This window comes from Prinia subflava, chromosome 15 (genome assembly GCF_021018805.1).
Source record: "Prinia subflava isolate CZ2003 ecotype Zambia chromosome 15, Cam_Psub_1.2, whole genome shotgun sequence".
Taxonomy (NCBI): domain Eukaryota; kingdom Metazoa; phylum Chordata; class Aves; order Passeriformes; family Cisticolidae; genus Prinia; species Prinia subflava.
The window spans coordinates 8,439,768-8,458,726 of NC_086261.1; the positions used below are offsets into that span (position 1 = coordinate 8,439,768).

The window sequence follows — 18,959 nt, forward strand, 5'->3', positions numbered from 1 at the left end:
CTGCTGTGCACAGCCTCTCTGTGGTGTAATGGAGTGATTTAAAAAATAATGGAAACCTCTCTATAAACTGTATCATATCAGCAGACCTACTGTGGTCTGGTGGCTTCTGAGAACCCATTCTTTCCCCAGAGCTGGCCCCAGAGGAAGGAGGCTGATGAAAGGCTGCACTTGCACTCCTATATCTCATTAGAGGTTGAGTCTGGCTCTTGGTTACCAACCCCCAGACATGTGAAAGGACTTAAATACTCTCAAATTCCATAATTCCTTTCCTAACAGACAAATGGCCTCCAATTGCACCCTAACCTGCATTCCCCTACAACTTCATTTCTTGACAGAGGAAACCATGTAAGGAAGAGAAACCTGCTGAAAGCTTCTGCTCAGCAGGGGAGAATGACAACTTTGTCTCCTTCTTATTTCTGGGGTGTGGGTTACCCAGACTACTGTAGCCATGCACTGGGCAGGCATTGCAGGGGTGGGATCCATTATCCTTCCTGGGGGAGCCCAGCCAGGAGTTCAGATATCAGTTACCCACATCACCCTGGCACCCTGGCTAGCAGCTGATGCTAAAAGATGGTCAGGAGTGAATTTTATTTACATTATTTTAATGCTCAGTTAATTCAAGTGATGAATTCAATGGTAAAAGTAGCTGCTAAAAGAATAACTTAAGAGCAGCCTGCTCTTGGGAGCCTGATGCTGCTTTTCCATGCAGCTGAACACGTGCCTTGGGGAACTGCCTGCTGCCACAGGCACAGTTAGTGGTCACAAAAGGCAATTTCTCCCTTGCCATACAAGGGCAGAAATGGCTCTTGGAAGCCAAACAATTTGTAATGCAGTCATGGTTGTGCTTGGGGATTACCCACCAGCATAAACTGCAGATTATTTATTCCATTTTCCACTTTTCATGTGTCAAGATTGAACTGAATAAATGACTGAAGTTGGGCTGGCTGGAGCAAACTGTGAGCTAGGCTGGACAATGACAGGGTTGGAGAGATTATTCTGCATTCAGTTACAGCATTAAATGTCCAAGTCAAATTCTGGACTCTGTAGTGTTCCTCCAGTTATCATGGATGTGAATGAAATTGGAATCCATCTCAAAATATCTGTACTTAACAATGCCTGGGGAATTCACGAGAGCTGATACTAAATCTGTCTCTGGAAGTAAATTCACAGTGATGGAGCTGCCAAAGCAATATTCATTTATTGGAACCCTATCAGCCTGATGCTCAGTTTTAGATTGATATGATGGCTTATTAAGCAAAGCAAAGTGCTATTGAATATCTGTTAGCAATTTGACAGCTTGGCCTCACTAACCATGGTGAGGGATGAATTTTAATCTCTGGACCATCCGTTGCTGGCACTGAGTTGGATACTTGTCTGTCAGGTCTTGTAAGCTGTGTAGTGTGATGGAGGATGCTCCTCCAACAGCAGAAAGGAGCGTGGTGCCTCAGGACAGGGTAAATGACAGCCAAGCTCAGCATCACCTTGCTCAGATCCTGTGGCTCTCAGGGGGCAGCTGAGGGCAAACTGCTGCAGTGTCTGCTTCAGTTTCTGCTTATGCCCTTTTTTATTTATTTATTTATTTTACCAAATTAGGCCAGTATTTCATCATACTGAGAACTTCAGGGTTAATAAACCTTGTACGTGTGTCCTGTGCAGTGGGAGTAGTGAAGGACATACTCTCAGCCCCTCTCCAAGATTTTTAAATTCCTTTCCACAGCAAGAAAGGCTTGGCAGTGGTACTCATGGCCACAGTATAGCCAGAGCTAGGAGATAAGAATGCTCAAAAGGGAAAACAAAAGGATATTTATCTAAATAACAGGAACATGCTAAAGGATAGCAGTAAGGGATTAAAAAAATATCTGGAACTTTTGGGAGCAATAATAAACTTTCCATGCTTTCAGCAATATATCAGCAACACAATACCGGAAAGGTGAAAGGAAACTTGGAGCAGGTCTTTACAAAAACTGCCTTGCCTGGACCTTCCTTCCCTTGGCAGCTGGGTCTGGCCACCACAGCTTGAGCAGACACGCTATGTGGATGGACTGTGGTCCCAAAGCTGTTCCTGAGTTACCAAAAACCAGATGTTTAGCAGGGCCATGCAGGCAGCAAGGCCACCTTCCCTCGCCAACCTTTCCTCTCTGCTCTGGCTGCAGGTACAGCCCACACAAGGATGCTGATCCTCTGAAGCCCAGGGAACCTGCGATAATCGAGCGCTTCATTGCCTACAAGAATCAGGATCACGGGGCCTGGCTGCGAGGTGGAGATGTGTGGCTGGACAACTGCCAGTGAGTTTTGCCTCATTTCAACCCTCAGAGCTCAGCCTGGTGTTTATGGCGAGCATAGCTGTGGTTCAGACTATTTATATCGCTTTGCACCTTCCGCAGGGCCAAGATTGAAATGAAGATGAAATGTTCAGCTACCACAAGTATTATTTTACACAAACAAAACCTACTTTGTCTGAGCTGAGGATCCCTCAGTTGTTTTCTCTGTGTGATGCTGACCAGCATTCATAAATGGTCACAATACACACACAGACACACAGATGCTAATAACGAAAAATAAAATCTATTTTTTTAATATATGAAAAATGAGGTGCTTTGAAAAGAAAGCAGTGAAATGCACCACCTTTCCTGGCTCAGCCTGGTCACAGATCAGTTTTATGTGGTTCAGTGAAATGCTGAATAAGCAGGTACTGATGAAGCAGACATAAAACTATGCATCACAGCAGAAGGGAGAGAGTCTGGGCAAGTGCGTGTTGTGCTCTTTGAAGGCCATTTCCTGCACTGGCCAGAGCAGATATTTGTTTTGCACTTGAAAACAGACGATCTGCTGAAGTTTTGTTTCTGAGCCAGGCCCCTGATATCAATCCTAGGGAAGAGGAGGAAAAGGAAAAAGCCCCTTTATGGGCATATTGTGATAACCCTGGTGGGAATGGCTGCCATGCTGGTATCTTGTGTCCAATTCCCAGCCAGAGCTGCCTGACCCAAACCTCTTAAAGCAACCAGTGGGATAAGCTGGCAGTAGTGATCTGGTGAGAATGGGGCTGTAGCAGAGCACTCAGAAATGTCATATTGAGCACCACAGTTTGTGTTTCTTATGACCCACAAGAATCCACCCCGCTCCTCTGCCAGCAGTGTTCTCACAGATCCCACACAGGTCACATTTGTATTGCTGATGGAGCAAAGGTGCTAAAACACCAAGTGCTGCATCAGTTTCCAGCAGCAAATCTCAGAGTGTGTGTGAATTGGAGGAAGCAGCCATCAAACTGTAATTGTCTTTATTGCCATTTCCATTTCTATTGCAACAGAAAGACTTATGTATCCCATTAACAGGGCCAGCGTTAATGTGGCCTGCAGGGAAGCAAGGAGGCGATAGGGTGGGAAGGGCTGCCACCTACAGACAGCAGCACAGTGAGGAGATCTGCTCCCAAACCACTGCCAGGGTCAGTGACAGGCCTGGGAAGTGATGCCGGTGTGAAGACACCACCAAGACTGACTCAAACCATCAATTCTTGCAGCATTTCTCTAAGCAGGAGTCAAGGACCAACATCTGGGATTTATCTTATTTTGAAATTTCAGCAAAATAGAAAGATACTCCAATTTTTGTTTTTATTTTTGGTAAAGAAGCTCTGATCTCTGTATTCCTGTTGAGGAAAGAGAAGCCAAGCTGCTCATTTTTAACCCCTTGCAAAGCTCTTTTATGGAAGCAGTTTGTGACAGATGAAAACAGGGAAGCCCAGTGTGTAAGGCAAAGCACCATTAAATAGTAAAAGCTGGTTGGAGTGGGAGATAAACATGATTTTTTTTATCTACCAGACAAAAGTGTGTGATCATTAGGCAAAGGGATAAGACTTTATCAGGCAAGTAAACTATGGCTAGTAACCACCATCTTAATCCCAGCTGGAGCAACCAGGTGTGTGTCTGATGCTTCATGTGATCTGCGTATTCTGCAAGATGTGCCAAAAGAAATCTTCTAAAACTGGACAGGGAACAAGTCTGGAAAACCCTGAGCTGCCCCTGAGCAGTGTACAGTAATTAATTCCTGCTGTCCTCCACCATTTTGGCTGTTATAGTTTGCCATGATAAACCAAAGCAAGCCCAAACCTCTTGTGAAGCATCTCTCTTCTCTTGGCAGGTTTGCTGACAATGGCATTGGCCTCACCTTGGCCAGGTAAGTGTGGCACGGGCTGTGGGGCTGTGGTGGGCACAGCAGTGGGGCTGGGCAGCCCTTTCACTCCAGCCCTTTCTCCTCAGTGGTGGGACCTTCCCTCACGACGACGGCTCCAAGCAGGAGATCAAGAACAGCCTGTTTGTTGGTGAGAGTGGGAACCTGGGCACCGAGACCATGGACAACGAGATCTGGGGGCCTGGAGGTCTGGACCACAGGGGGAGGACCCTGCCCATCAGCCCGTAAGTGGAGCTCAGCACATCACAGCACTCACAGCTCCTGCTCCCAGCACAAACTCCTGCCCAGTGTGCTTTCCTCAGCACTGCTCTGTTTAATAACCATACACAGAAGGGATTTCATTTCATGTCTCCCAATCCCAGAGTCCTCACTGTGCAACTGCTGCTGGCAGGCACATCCTTGCAGGCTGCCAAGACAGATCAAGGTCCTCTTTCCTTCCTCCTCCCCTTTGCAAGGGGATTTGAGAGGGCAGCAAGAGTACTCTGTGCTAGCAGGGCATCTCTGTACGTGTGATCAGCAGTGCTGAGCAATGAGCTGAGCTCCATCAGCTGCCAGGAAGGGTCACAGAAGCCCCTTCCCAGGCTTGCATGTGGTCATGGGTGTGCTCAGTGCTGCTGTTACTGTTGCTCCTGAAAAGGACTTTGATGCCTTTGTTAAGGAGTTTTGAAATGGCCAGTGAACCTCACGTGTGGCCTCCTCCCAGACCTTAGTCCTACAGATTGGTTTGCAATGCTTTTGCTTCCTAACAACACAGTTATCCTAACAGCAGCCCCACAGTGAGCAAACAGCTGATGCTTTTCTGTCACATTTCAGGCCTCGATTTTGCTGTCAGCAGTGATGCTGGAGACTTATTATAAACTATAACAATAATGAAATCCCATTCTGTTACGACTCTCCTAATATCCTTTACACATATGTATGTGTGGACATGTCTTGGATGTTGTATGCAGAAACTCAGAACAAATGCACTGGAGCAGGCAGGAATCCTCTAAGGGATCATTCAAGGAAGGAATCAAATTTTGTTACCATAAGTGAAATTTGGAATGTCTTATCTTAGCCTCTTAAAGACCTTAAGCATCTTGTTCATTTAATTGGTGTGAAAATGGCATCTTCTTCACCTTGCAGATGATATCAGAAAAGGCTCATAAAGATTAATTAATCTGCCCCTACAACTCTTCTTAGCTCCATAGATTGTAGAACCTTTCCTTTCTTTTCAAAAACATTTTTTTATTGCAGTTGATTTGCAATGCTTCTCTCCAAATCCCTTTGAAAGATGTGGTGGGACTTCTTTTAGCTCTGCCATTACTCAGCCCGAGGAGTCTGCACAGCTCTGCTGAGTTTCAGGTTTCACTGCTGCAGAACTCATTTCTGATGGCAAACACAAATTTATTCATCTTTAGGTCAATCCTTTGGCATTGCTGTTACTTCCTTCCCTGGAGAAGTACAGACTAAATAAATATGATCTGTTCAACATGAGAGAACTCGAGCTGAACTTGCAAGGATAAGAGGACTTTACAGAGCTGAAAAGAAGGGAAATCCCTTCTCTTCCAAAGCAGGAACCTAGGAGTCATCCTATGGGCTGCAAGAAATGAGAGCAGGCACAAAACAAGCTCTGTGGGACTGTGTGTGTCTAGAATACATCTCCTCCTGATGCTAACGTGTGTTGTTATTGTTTATGGATGGCATGAAAATAACGCCATGACTCTCAGTTTACAGCAAAATGAGAGCAATCTTTATTCTTCTAAATTTTTTTTTTATACAGTACTTTGGTACGATGAATATGATTGGTCATTCAGAGCCTAAACCTCTTTGTAAACATCTTTGCCAGTAAATAAGTTAGAGAAACACCACCTGCTGATGGTTTTTCACTTCCCAAGGATTGTTTGGATTCCTCCTTAGGATTTTCCCGGGCCAGAATGAGAGAGTTGCTCGCTTATCTTTCACACAGACTCCAGCAGTGCCTGAAGCCTAAAATCTGACCACTGTCACTACCCCCAAACGTGTCCTGACCGTGTCTCTCTGTCTGCAGGGACTTCCCCATCCGAGGGATTCAGTTCTACGACGGGCCCATCAATGTCCAGAACTGCACATTCCGCAAGTTCGCGGCGCTGGACGGGCGCCACACCAGCGCTCTCGCCTTCCGCCTCAACAACGCCTGGCAGAGCTGCCCCAACAACAACGTCACCGCCGTGCGCTTCGAGGACGTCCCCGTGAGTCACCCCCTCCCCAGGGAGCCCCCAGCCCTGGGGTGTGGGCAGAAATGGGAGAGTGTCAGATCTTGCCTGCTCTCTTGGCCAGAGGTCTAGCAACGAAAGGAGAGAGGAGATGTGATGGGTGCAATAACAGGGAAATCCAGTTGTCTGTCAGGTTTGCAGCAAAAGAGATACAAGCATCACTTAAACATATATATAGAGAGAGAGAGAGAGAGAAAGCAACATTGAAGTGAAAATAATGTCCATTTCTGTATGCACCCCGAGCCCTGGGGTGTGGGCAGAAAGGAGAGAGTGACAGATCTTGCCCGCTCTCTTGGCCAGAGGTCTAGCAACGAAAGGAGAGAGGAGATGTGATGGGTGCAATAACAGGGAAATCCAATTGTCTGTCAGGTTTGCAGCAAAACAGATGCAGGCATCACTTATATATATATATAAAGAGAGAGAGAGAGCAACACTGAAGTGAAAATAAAGTCCTTTTCTGTACGACTGAGAAACTGAAGCATCAGCCCCCCTTTATTTTCGACAGTGGTATAATATTAAAGCAACAGGAGGAAGTCTGTTCTGGAAGGCCTGACTGACCTAGAAGCAGAAAATACTGATTTTGGGGAAGAGCCAGGGAAACTGAGCTGATGCAGGATAATTCTGCAGCCCTGCACACCAGGGTAATTCCAGACTCCGGTTCAGCAGACATAAATGAGAACAGAGTCCAGCCAAAAGGGGTTTGCCAAATTTTGAATTACAGTATGAACCTCTGGGTGCTGGTCTGAACCCGTCCCGGGGCCTGTTCTTTTGAGTTATTTTTGTATTTGCCTGCACAAATACGTGCTAACTGTTTCACTGAGGTTCACCTTTAGCAGCTGTTAAATCCAGCTGCCAAACATTACAAACAAACGAATAAAGAAAGTGGTTGGGCTGAAATGATTTGTGTTGCCTAATTTTCAAAAAATTAGCAGCCTTGCTCCCAGGTCAGGAAAAATGCTGACCAGTGCCCAATATGATGGGAAAGGCAAAAATCCCCTAAAAGTGTTGGTTGGTCCCTCTCACACTGCACGAGGCAGGCTGGTGACATGAGATTTATTTATGCTGGATAAAAATATCAGTCAGAAGTTGCCTGAGCAGCCATTTCCCAGGGCTGACTGTTTCCCACATTGGTATGACTTCATGTGGCTTGGAACTTTGAAACTGTGTTAGCAAACAATGAGTGAAGTGGCTCTCATGAAATTGCCCCGTCTCCTGAACCTTCCTCCAGAATTTTAAAACAAACCTTCCCACTGGTGAGGCTGAAATTGTGGTTTTTTCAGCCTTCCCCCCATGGTCAGCAGGGAAATGTGTGTTTCTTCTGCCTGACAAGTCAAACACACCTTTTAAGTCAGAAAATGGGTAATTTGAGCCACTGTAGTGACCAAGGGCATCCTGTTCTTGTACTCTGAAGAATTCCTTTCTGGAGAGGTAAATTTGTTCTACTGTTTTGTTTAGATTACTTCAAGAGTCTTCTTTGGAGAACCTGGCCCATGGTTCAATGATCTGGATATGGATGGTGACAAAACATCAGTTTTCCATGATGTAGATGGCTCTGTGTCAGAATATCCAGGCTCATACCTGATCAAGGAAGACAACTGGTTAATCAAGCACCCTGACTGCATCGACGTGCCCGACTGGAGAGGCTCCATCTGCAGCGGGCACTTTGCACAGGTAAGGCTGCTCACCTTGCAGTATCATCATCACTTTGGTTTATTTGAAATTTCTTGGCACTTTAAAGCTTGACCTGTAGAAATGGACTTTCTGCAGAGTTCTCAGTGTTTATTTATCAGCATGTCTGCACAGGTGTCTTTGAACATGAGAAATATTGTGGTATATTTTCTAAAACCTTGGCCTTGGCTGCTGACAGCTCCAACAACTTCTGCCTGAACCCTCCTGAGAGCTCCATGGGCATTCACAGATTAATATTCATAAATCCATGGGCTGTTGACGAGTTATTTTCCCCTGATTTATGGAGGGAAGTGTTGCCCACAGTGTTATGGGAAATGTGCTGATGAGTTGAAATTAGACTTCACCTTTCACAGTCTTTCATCCTGTGTGTGACCACCAAACCATTCTTCCCACCACAGGAGGCCTGAGTGCTGCTGCCATGAGAGTCCTCACTTTCCTCTGCTGAGAGTGCCTGGGTTTGTCCTGTGTGTTGCAATAGTTGGGGGGTTTGTGTGTAGTGCCACTACAGCCAATTTCTAACCACTGAGCTGGGTTTCAGGCCTCTGAAACCCAGACAGAAGGATCCTTGTTCAGCACAAGTCAGATGTCTGAGGTAGATACTGTCCTGCTGCTGAGGGTTGCAGGATGCTGTGGAATATCTCAGCCCTGCTACAGCCTCTGGCACAGGCACTTAAACTCAGAGGATGAGGAAATGAGGCTTTTTTTTTCCTGAAAACAGTGTGCTTTGTTGAAATGGAAGCCTAAGGAATTGAACATAAGTGCACAGTCCACAGGCCCCTGCCCAGCACACAGGACTTGCACCAGCTCACATCTATTGAGTATCTGAACCTTCCTCTGTAGTTCATTAAATCCTTGGTGATCTATTTTTGGTTTTGTTTTTTTTTTTCCCATCTAGATATACATCCAAGCCTACAAGCCAGCCAACCTGAAAATGAAAATAATAAAAAATGACTACCACAATCACCCACTCTACTTGGAAGGGGCTTTGAGCAAAAGCACTCATTACCAGCAGTATCAGCCAGTTATAACTCTGAGGAAAGGCTACACCATCCACTGGGACAAGACAGCCCCTGAAGAGCTGGCCATATGGCTCATCAACTTCAACAAGTGAGTGAACTAAAGCCCAGCATTCCAGTACAATCATGTAGCTGCACATTTTTAATGGGTGAGGTCAGCACCTCATGAGCTCTTCCAGAATGAACTTGCCTGTTACAGGAAGTCCATTGAGTTCACCATCTTTTCATGAGCCATCTCAGGTTCCTGTTTCCTCCCCCAGGAAGCTTCGTAAGATAACACAGTTCATTTTTGGAAGTTCAGAGCTAATTCATTCCTGCTGCATGGAAGTCACAGGTGTAGAAGTCAGGAGCAGATCTGCCCTGCATTGCTTAACTAACCCACGGTTGTTATGTCTAATTAATGTTGCACTGATCCATTCTAAACCATGAAAATTTTAGCTGGACAGGAAAAAACTTATTGTAAATTATTTAGTTCAGCTTCTAGCATGCCCAGGAAAATAATAGTTATGTTATAACTTTTTAAATGTGAGTCTTTGCTATTTTTAGGAATGACTGGATCCAAGTGGGGTTTTGCTATCCTAGAGGGACGACATTTTCCATTCTCTCAGACATCCACAACCGTCTCCTGAAGAAAACATACAAAACTGGAACCTTCTACAGAACCTCCCAAATGGAGAAACTGGAGCACAGATATCCCACCAAGGGATACTACTACTGGGATGAGGACACTGGGTAAGATAGCAGGCCTTGCTGGTATGGACACAGCTTTGGGAATGCTGCTGGAATTGTGAGCTGTTTGGCTAGTGCCACTAGTGGGGATCACAACAAAACCAGGAAGGTTTTGGGAATGTGTTCTGGGAATGTGACCAGGGTTTAATTTTCCTGGGACTCCCAGGCCTGCCAGTCATTCACAGCCTCTGCTGCACTGCCAATTACTCTGGGAAATGTTTTTTCAAGTGAATACCAATTAGAAAACAACAAAAAAAGACAAAAGCAAAGTGCAGACCATGAAACTTAACTGAAGACATGCACAACAGTCATTGTTTTGAACAATAACTATTTATAAACACCATGACAGGGTACACACAATGAACAGGAACTGAGTGTAAAGCCTGTTATTTTAAAGGATTAAAATAATGGGAAAGAAGGAAAGGAAGAAAGGAAGAAAGGAAGAGAGAAAGAGAGGAAGAAAGGAAGAAAGAAAGACAGACAAAGCATGTATTTCTACATATATATTTCACTACAGAATAGCAGAAAGTGTTCAGGTGCTGTCTTATTTCTCTGTTTTACTTTCCATGAGCTCCCTGAACCATTTCTGAGATGAGTGTTCCCTTTTATTTGCATGAGGGATGTTGGGCACCAGAAAACACAGCACCAAGGGCTGCAATGAAAATTATTGCTATGCACCCAAACTCAGTATGCTTTTGCACAAAAAATTGAAGGACGCTGTTTGGTGTTTTTTTTTCTCCTGCCTGCAGGCTGCTGTTTCTGAAACTCAAAGCTCAAAATGAGAAGGAGAAATTTGCTTTCTGCTCTGTGAAGGGCTGTGAGCGAATAAGAATCAAAGCTGTGATCCCAAAGACAGCTGGTGTCAGCGACTGTGAAGCCACAGCCTACCCCAAGTACATTGAGACACCAATAGTGGAAGTGCCAATGCCAAAGAAGCTCTCTAGTGCACAACTGGTAAAGCAGCTGATTTCTTATCATAGAACCATTGCTCTTGTAAATCTAGCATATATTGTGCACATAGACACAGAAAAACTTTTTGCCAGGGTCAGGATATGCTGTGCCTGATATTTTGAAATGATTCAGGCAGGGGAAATAATATGAAACAGATTCTTCCAATGTGTGGAGAGCCATTGCAAGCTGTATATTTGGTCTTTTGGGGCTCTGATGTGACATGCTGTTCTTGAAAGCACAGGGTGAAAACTGATGAGCTGGAAGACAGGTTGGTCCAGGGAATGTGATTTTGGAGCCTGCAGCTCCTCCAGGCTGTTAGAACAGCAGTAACAGGCTGAATAGTAGAGTTGAATTATTCTCATTTATATAATGCCTAACACAATCTCCCATATCCAGTCTGGTTCTGGGGGGAGGAAGTGGAATATTTTTTGTTATTTGGGTTTTTTCACTCATCACCCTTGAAACAGGAATACACAGCAAAACCTTGGAGAATCATGTGTCAGTTCTGCAAAGTAAGAATCACTCTGCCATTCAGTGAAACAATTTAACTGGTGGCAGGATGAGCAGAGAGGGTACCATTGTACCATACCATTCATTAGCAATCTAATTTGGCAAGTCAGTGCTTATTATGTAGCTTCCTTGTTGATTGAATTTCAAGGTTTGAAATGTTTTCATTGAAAATGCAGCATTCAGGTAATGGACATTCTCACCAGAAAATCTGTGGTGTTTTTATTTTATTTATTTATTTATTTAATTAATTAATTAATTAATTTTATTTTGCAAACAGAAGACCAAGGACCACCTAATCGAAGTGAAAATAGAAACGTACAAGAAACAGTACTTCCACCTGAGGGATGACTTTGCATACATTGAGGTGAGCAAATCCTCTCAACCAACTTAATGGGGTGCAATTCTACACCGCTTGCTTTATCTCCATGGAAAACTTGCTTACAAAGCTACCATGAAGAGTTAAATTCGGGTCATTTCTGTTTTGAATTTTGAAAAAAAAAAAAAAAAGTGGGGGGGGGGGCTGCTGCATCTTCTCCTGCTAGGCAGGATAGCAAGACCTGGAGTTCCGCCCTTTGAAGGAAACAGCAATCCTGTGACTCAAGACTATCAGAGCTTCTTACAGTGGGTCATTTGCAGTTGTGTTACTGTGAGAGACCAAGAATATTTTATATTTTTCCCCCTGCCCAGGTTGATGGTACCAGGTTTTTCCTCACTGAAGAGGGTATTCAACTGGTTGTGATTGATGGACACCAGGGAAAAGTTGTTGATCGAGTAACGTTCAAAAACTCCATTCTGCAAGGCATCCCAGCACAGATAGAGAATTATGTCAACAACATCAAAGACCAGTGAGTAAATAATCTGTTCTCACTAAGGTTCAATGTACAAGAATGCTGCATAACACTCATCTTTTTTCTTGGATTTTATCACCCAACATGGGCCAAACACCCAACAGCAGGGCAAGACACCCAATGTATTTTTGTGCCTGATGACTCCAAAAAAACCCAAATGTGTGCAGGACATGCAGGCAGCAGCAGGATGCACACTCTCTGATTCAGGGACTGATTGAGCCCCAGATAATCTGCAAGGCTGCATGTGATTAATAAACTGCAGAGATACATTTATGTTGTGGGTTATAGGCAAACTGCAGACTTAATTCACAAAGTATTTATCCGTATGGATGCACACAGCTTGCATTTTTTACTGCATGTATGTTTTCTCAAATTGCAGATAATTCCACTAATAAAATACATTCCCCTTTGTAAGTTCCCCTGCCCAGTCCTAAAGGCTGGATTATTTTGTTTTTTAAGTATGGCAGCTAGGAATGCAGAGTTTTGGAAATAGGTGGTAAGCAGCCAAAAGATGTTCCTGCATCTTGGAGGACAATGGCTTTTTCTGCTGGAATAATTGGAACCACATCAGAAATCCATTAACCAAAGGGGTTGTTCCCACATTAGCTTGTGGAGTGCTCGTGGGAAGTGAATATATTTAGTTGTTATGAAATCTGTTTGGGTTTGAAATCTGCTGTGTAACTTTTAATACAAATATGAGTGCTTTGTTGACAAACCATCTGAAATAGCTGTGGGCAGAACAACAGGATATTGTTCTGATATTTACTCTAGAGACTTGGGGGAAGCTTGTGCAGAGTGCCATGCAGGTGCAGTCAGATATGTTTCTATTGTCTTAAATAATTCTAGAGGTTTTGAAGAATCACATCACATAGTTACTTCAGGGAAGTATGGTAATTTTTCACTTTTCTTTCATATAAAAATAAGAAGTCTTTTTAGAGAAGCCATCATCTTGCTTTACAAAAATCTCAATCTGGCTAAATCCAGTTCCTGATCAGGAATAGTAGTAATAATATTAACTTTTTAAACAGAAGCACACTGAAAGGAAAAGCATCAGGCCAACAAAAGTCTCAGAGAAGTGAATTTCTTCAGGTTTAATCTGCTAATGAAAGAACAAGAAATTACTTGAGACTTGCTAAGGGCATCCCAGGGAAAAAATGGGTCTCTCTGAGTAAAGCAGGATGGAACTGCAGGTTGGAAACATTTAGAAAACCACCAATAGAAAAACGTGGCTTCTGTCTGCTTTCTAATGGCCTTTGCATGACTGGAAAAATAATCTATGACCAAACTGTTGGAAAGCATTGGAGAGCATTACAGCTGAAGCCACTGTAGTTCATGGGTGTGTGAACACACAGGCAGGAGTTAGCAGTGCTCAGGACAAACAAGTGAGGAATGTGTTCTGACTCTCATTTACACATCTCTCTGCTTCCTTCAGCTCCATAGTGCTGGTGACATCCAAAGGAAGATTCATTTCAAGAGGACCATGGACTAAAGTACTGGAGAAACTTGGAGCAGGAGAAGGCTTTAGGTTAAAAGGTAACCAGTTTTTAAAAACTCATTTCTGACCTCCCATTATTCCAGTAAAGGGACCTTTTTTCCGCCTCTAAACTTTGCCTTGCTTGTTTCTATTAGCATGTGTTCAAACATCCTGGAAACAGTAATTTATTTATTGAGAAAGGTTGTATCCACTGCAGCTTTGGGTAACATGCTCAGTTTAAAACTGTAAATAGAAAAAACACGCTGGCAGTTTTTCTTAGAAGTAAATAATTCAGGGGATTTGATTTTCCAGATTAATTTTCTATAAAAAGACCTTTTAATAATAGAAATATTGAGCCTTTTCATCCACTAAATGCCCCAAAGCAGGATTTTTTACTTGTCTGAACTTGTTTTTAGCTGGTTTTCTGTTGAAAAGCATATTGATTTCAGAGCATCACATATTGCATTAGAATACAGTTCCATGTGCACATTGCTGCAGTCAGCTGTACCAGCTTTTTGGCATGATTCCATCTGTGTGTGCTGTGGTGGCTCTTGTGCACCTGCACCCCTCCAGCCATGAGGTGTGGCCATGCACACAGGTGGGTTTCTGTCACAATAGGACATGAAATGAAGGACACAAACTCTAGTTCACAGGGCAAAAGAGCTGACTTTTATTATCTGGCCCTTATATATATATAGTATTTTCACCCAGACCATGGATTGGAGGATAAGGTTGCCACCTCTCCAACTACATTGGTCAAACTAATAGTCCATCAAATTGTCTCCTCCTCAAGAGAAGAATGAAAAACATACTTGTATTGATATAAACATTATTTCTATTTATAACACTCGTGTGAGAAAGAATTCAGAAACTATCAAAACCTCAACAGGCTGAAAAATCAGGGCTACAAGTTTCTGGTGCAGTCCTGGCACACTCCAAACACGTTTGCTCTGATTTGCAGAAAAAATGGCTTTTGTCGGCTTCAAAGGCGGCTTCCGCCCCGTCTGGGTGAAACTGGTCACCAGTGAGGACTCAGCTAAAATCTACCAGGCACTGCCAATCCCTGTGGTGAAGAAAATGAAGCTGTGAGGACACCCTGCTGTGCCTGCTGGCCGCCAGCACTGCCCTGTGGGACGGACGGACGGACAGACAGATGGACTACTGACTGCTCTGTGCAGGCCTCGCCCACCGGCGCCACCGGTGCAGCATTTTGTTGTTGTTGTTGCTGTTCAAAAAGAAATCTCACTGTAAGTAGCTAGAGTGGCCACGTGTGACAGAAAACCCTCCTGTGGGAGCAGCGTGTGCCCCGCGGGCCCGTGCACCGAGGGACTGGCCAGGGCTGAGCTGCTGCTCCAGGCGCTGCTTTTGTCAGCGCTCCTGGGACAGACTGGTGTTAGTGCTGCTCTGGGAGGGGAGTTCTTGGTCTGAAGACCATCGAGGATTGTTGTTTCTACCAGCCTCTAAGCTGTCTGAAGACTTTTTCTTTTCCATAGTGTAACTAGCTGCTCACGTAGACGTGGAATGCCAGTCCAAAGACTGGTTGACAGTCTGGGGTAGGAAGAGCGGGTTTGAGTGATTACCTGGATGCTGGGAAGTGTAACTGGACAATAAGCATTTCTCCTAAAGCTTCTGTGAGGTTTGCTCAAGCTCTTTGGGGTGTGTGTTGTACATGCAGCCCACGGCACATAGTTGGGGAAGAAATGACTGAAGGAGTGGACAAAACATGCCAGCAGAGACTGATGGAACCACCACCTATTTCTGCTTCCTCAGAAATCTGCATTTTTCCTATGGATCAAGGAGTTTTAATAGTGGTTGTGCAAACAGGAAATTTTCCTTCAACGAGTAGCTGCAGGCTACAAGGAAAGCAATGTCAATTAGCACATGTATTTCCTCAGCCTTTCCCATTCAGCCTTTCCCTCTGTATAACAACATGCAGGATCAGTTTATGGTTGCCAGCTAAACCCATCCCAATTCAAGGCTTCCAGTTTTTGACTAGGAATTCTGGGACTTACCTTATTCAGCATCAAATAGGATGAACTGCCCTCACCTTTCCCAGGACATCAGAGGGAACAGGATCAGACTGCTCTGCTGTGTGTTGCTTTCTAATCCTGTCCTCTTAAGCTGTTATGTCTTGGTCCTCCTGTAAGAATTACAGGAGACGTGGATGAGTTCTTTCCAGGTGGCTGCAGAATTAAAGTGAGAATCCCGATGCACTAGTTGGATGTCTTGTACCTCCCTTCCCCCTGCTTCAAACCAATTCCTGGGCACTGAAGGCAGATCAGAGTGAATCAGGACGTTACAGGGGCATCTCTTGAAGCTGGGAAATTAAACATTATCTTGTAAAACACTGAAAGCATTCCTAGTGTTCAGTGATGTTTCTGTCAGTTGCCCAGAAATACCACAAAGGCGTTTCTGGAGGCTGTGGTTGTTCTAACAAATCTAAGGGCAGGGGAGAAGTGTGAAAGACATCATGACAAGCTTTTTAAAGAATGTCAGTCTTGCCAGTAAGACTTGGGTTTGTTTCCCCACTTTATCTCTGCCTGTCCCCATTGCCGCATAAATTATTCCAATTGCTGATGGCTACTTTGTTTATGTAATTAAGTTGTTCTTTTCCCACAGTATCAAAAATGCTACCTTGAAGTTAGACTGAAAAGCAAGGATTTTGTGTGTCATTCCAAAGGCTGGGCAGATGCTGGTTTAGATCAGTTGCTCTGAACGTCAAAGCAAGCATGAACAAAATTTAAATAGTACTGTAGGTTATATTCCCTTCAAGCCTCTCCTGGGTTTTGAAACTGGAAATGTTCTTTTCAGACTTACTACAAAATTGTTTTGAATTCACTGAATGTCATGTATATTGTATTAAAAAAAGGAAAAAAAAAAAAAAAGAAAGAAAAAAAAAAAGAAAAAAAAAAAGAGCCAAGCCTTCCCTCCCAGCTTCCCAACAAGAGTCTGGTAATGAATGCTCCTTCAGCATTTGTGCCATTTACAGAGTGAATAGGCAACATTTGTAAAAGGCAAATAAGGTGGGTTGTTTATTCCCCAAAATTCTTATGATAGTTTGGGTATTTCACAAATTATTCCATGAAAGAATCTGTCTCACTGGTGTTTCAACCATGATCATCCAAAACATTTATCCGATGTCCCATGATGGCCAGAACGGTGCCAGATCCATGAAGTTAAGGGAAGAGGCTAACAGGGATCCCTTGGGTCAGTCAGTTTGGCTTGTCTAAACCTTTTCCTGCCCTGAGCCAGTGCTGTTGATGCCATTGCAGCAGTGTGGTGGAACACCTTTGCTTCCAGGAGATGGACCAAAGCAGGAGTATCTCTTCATGAGCACTCTTGGCAGATGGTGGGCAGAGAAGTGAGGCTTGGGATGTGCCTGGAGTGGGATTTGGCTTTGTGCAAGCTCCAGTGCTGGGGTTGCCCTCTGCGGTGCTCCAGTGGCCACAGCCATTTCCCCTCTCCTGCTCCTCTAGGTGTGTAACTTCCCCGGAGCATCCCACCAGCTGGGACCGTCCCCCAGGCTGCTTTGCTCAGCCTCTAGCAGCATGCTGGCTTGGTGCTGAAGTGTGGCTTCTGATTTTACTGTTTTGGGAATTCTCAGGGTGAAAGCATAAGACTTGGCTCTAGGAAAAGCCTTTTTCTTTTCCTTTCCTAAAAGATCTCATCTTATTAAGAGAGAAAACTTCAGCAGCTTGTCCTGTGATGCTGAGCTCGTCACTTGGGGCCAGTTTTGGAGCTGGGGAGGGTGTCCTGCTGTGGATACAGAGTAGGAATCACTTCAGGCTGTCAGCCCGAGGGAGAGCCGAGCATCGTGGCCCCGTGCAGGGACAGCCACGCCGGGGAAACGCCCGGGGCTCTCCCGCTGAGCAGCACCGGAGCATCCCTGTGTCCCCCGGAGACACAGCAGGGCTGGACCACCGCCAGGCAGAAAGAACTTTGTGCCAGAGGATTCCTGCTGGGGCTCTGACTGTTCCAGAAACTACACATGCACATTCTGACCAGAGAATTCCCCCACTGCTCATCCCCTGCACGGTCCCTGCACAAGCTGCAGGGACTCTCTGTGAGGTTTTGTTACTGCAGATGTTTCCCTGTTTGCCTATGCTGTTGCCATTGGTGGAGTGGGTTGGTTTTTTTGATTGCATTTTGTTTGTTTGTCTCTTTGTTTGTTCAGATGTTTGGGTTTTATTGCCTCTGTTCAATTGCTTGTTTTACCTGTCGCCGAAACAGCTGGTCCTTTTTCGGAGTTAGATGTTTGTACATTTTCTTATAGACTTTCCAATGAAAAAAAGATATATTTTCTATTAATTTATTACAATGGCACTAAGACAACTAAATTGCAGACATATGAAGCATTTTTACTGGAGTTGAGCATTGTCCAGTTTGTTAAGGAGGTTGGCAATGTGTCTTTTCTGATAATCTGCTTTGCACTTGAAAGCTCTCTATGTCCACAGACCGTGGTGGGGCATTGACTGTCGGGTTTATGATGACAAGAGCTCTTAGGACGTTGTTTCCAAAAGATTGTGGCTTACAACTGAAATAACACGTAGTTGTTTGGAGTTCACAATGTTTATCAAAATAAATATTCAGTGCAAATTTTGTATTTCATTTTTGTCTCTCTACTTATTTCAAAAGACAAAACCCAAGGGGGCCAAGCAGCCCCTGTCTGTAGTTGTTGGCCAGTTCACAGATCACAGCACCTTTCACTGCCTGGTGACAGCTGCAGGATCTGAGAGAAGGGGACGGGAAGGAGAGGGGAATGGGAAGGGGGATATTCCAGCCATGGGAAAGGCGTGCATTCAGGGCAGGTGAGGCACTACTGGGTGACAGGCCAGGAAAATGGAAACGCACTCGACTCCAGGGGCTCAAAGAGAGACTAGGGATGATTGAGTGGATCTGTTACCTAAGACTGAAAAGCATAAAAATATAACACAATTAATTATGTTTAATAAAATATATCATCTTTTAATATTTAGATTACACATTATGAAAATACTATAAATCCTTAAAAGAGTATTATAGACTAGAAGAGAATAGAATCGTTTATCTTGGAAAAGACCTCTAAGGTCATTGAGTCCAATGGTCATACCCAAGCATTCCAAAGTCCACTGCTAAACCACGGCCAGAAATGCCACATTATAATATATTTTAATTTCTTTTATATGTATGATAGTCTAGAATAAAGACTATTCTATTCTATTCTATTCTATTCTATTCTATTCTATTCTATTCTATTCTATTCTATTCTATTCTATTCTATTCTATTCTATTCTATTCTATTCTATTCATAATAAATATTTTTAGCTGGCCAGGCCGTTCTATT

The 18,959-nt window shown here is 44.0% G+C and overlaps 1 protein-coding gene across 1 annotated transcript in view; it reads left to right on the forward strand.

The window, feature by feature from the left end:
• CEMIP (cell migration inducing hyaluronidase 1) overlaps positions 1 to 18,231 on the forward strand; it is a 104,279-nt gene extending 86,048 nt beyond the window's left edge. The window contains exons 18-29 of the mRNA XM_063412538.1: positions 2,154 to 2,285; positions 4,135 to 4,170; positions 4,254 to 4,409; positions 6,215 to 6,395; positions 7,875 to 8,090; positions 9,004 to 9,215; positions 9,671 to 9,856; positions 10,603 to 10,807; positions 11,592 to 11,678; positions 12,002 to 12,159; positions 13,595 to 13,695; positions 14,598 to 18,231. Coding sequence (XP_063268608.1) covers positions 2,154 to 2,285; positions 4,135 to 4,170; positions 4,254 to 4,409; positions 6,215 to 6,395; positions 7,875 to 8,090; positions 9,004 to 9,215; positions 9,671 to 9,856; positions 10,603 to 10,807; positions 11,592 to 11,678; positions 12,002 to 12,159; positions 13,595 to 13,695; positions 14,598 to 14,725 — 1,798 coding nt within the window. The 3' untranslated portion in view covers positions 14,726 to 18,231. The remainder of the gene's footprint in view (positions 1 to 2,153; positions 2,286 to 4,134; positions 4,171 to 4,253; positions 4,410 to 6,214; positions 6,396 to 7,874; positions 8,091 to 9,003; positions 9,216 to 9,670; positions 9,857 to 10,602; positions 10,808 to 11,591; positions 11,679 to 12,001; positions 12,160 to 13,594; positions 13,696 to 14,597) is intronic.
• Positions 18,232 to 18,959: the final 728 nt, after the last annotated feature.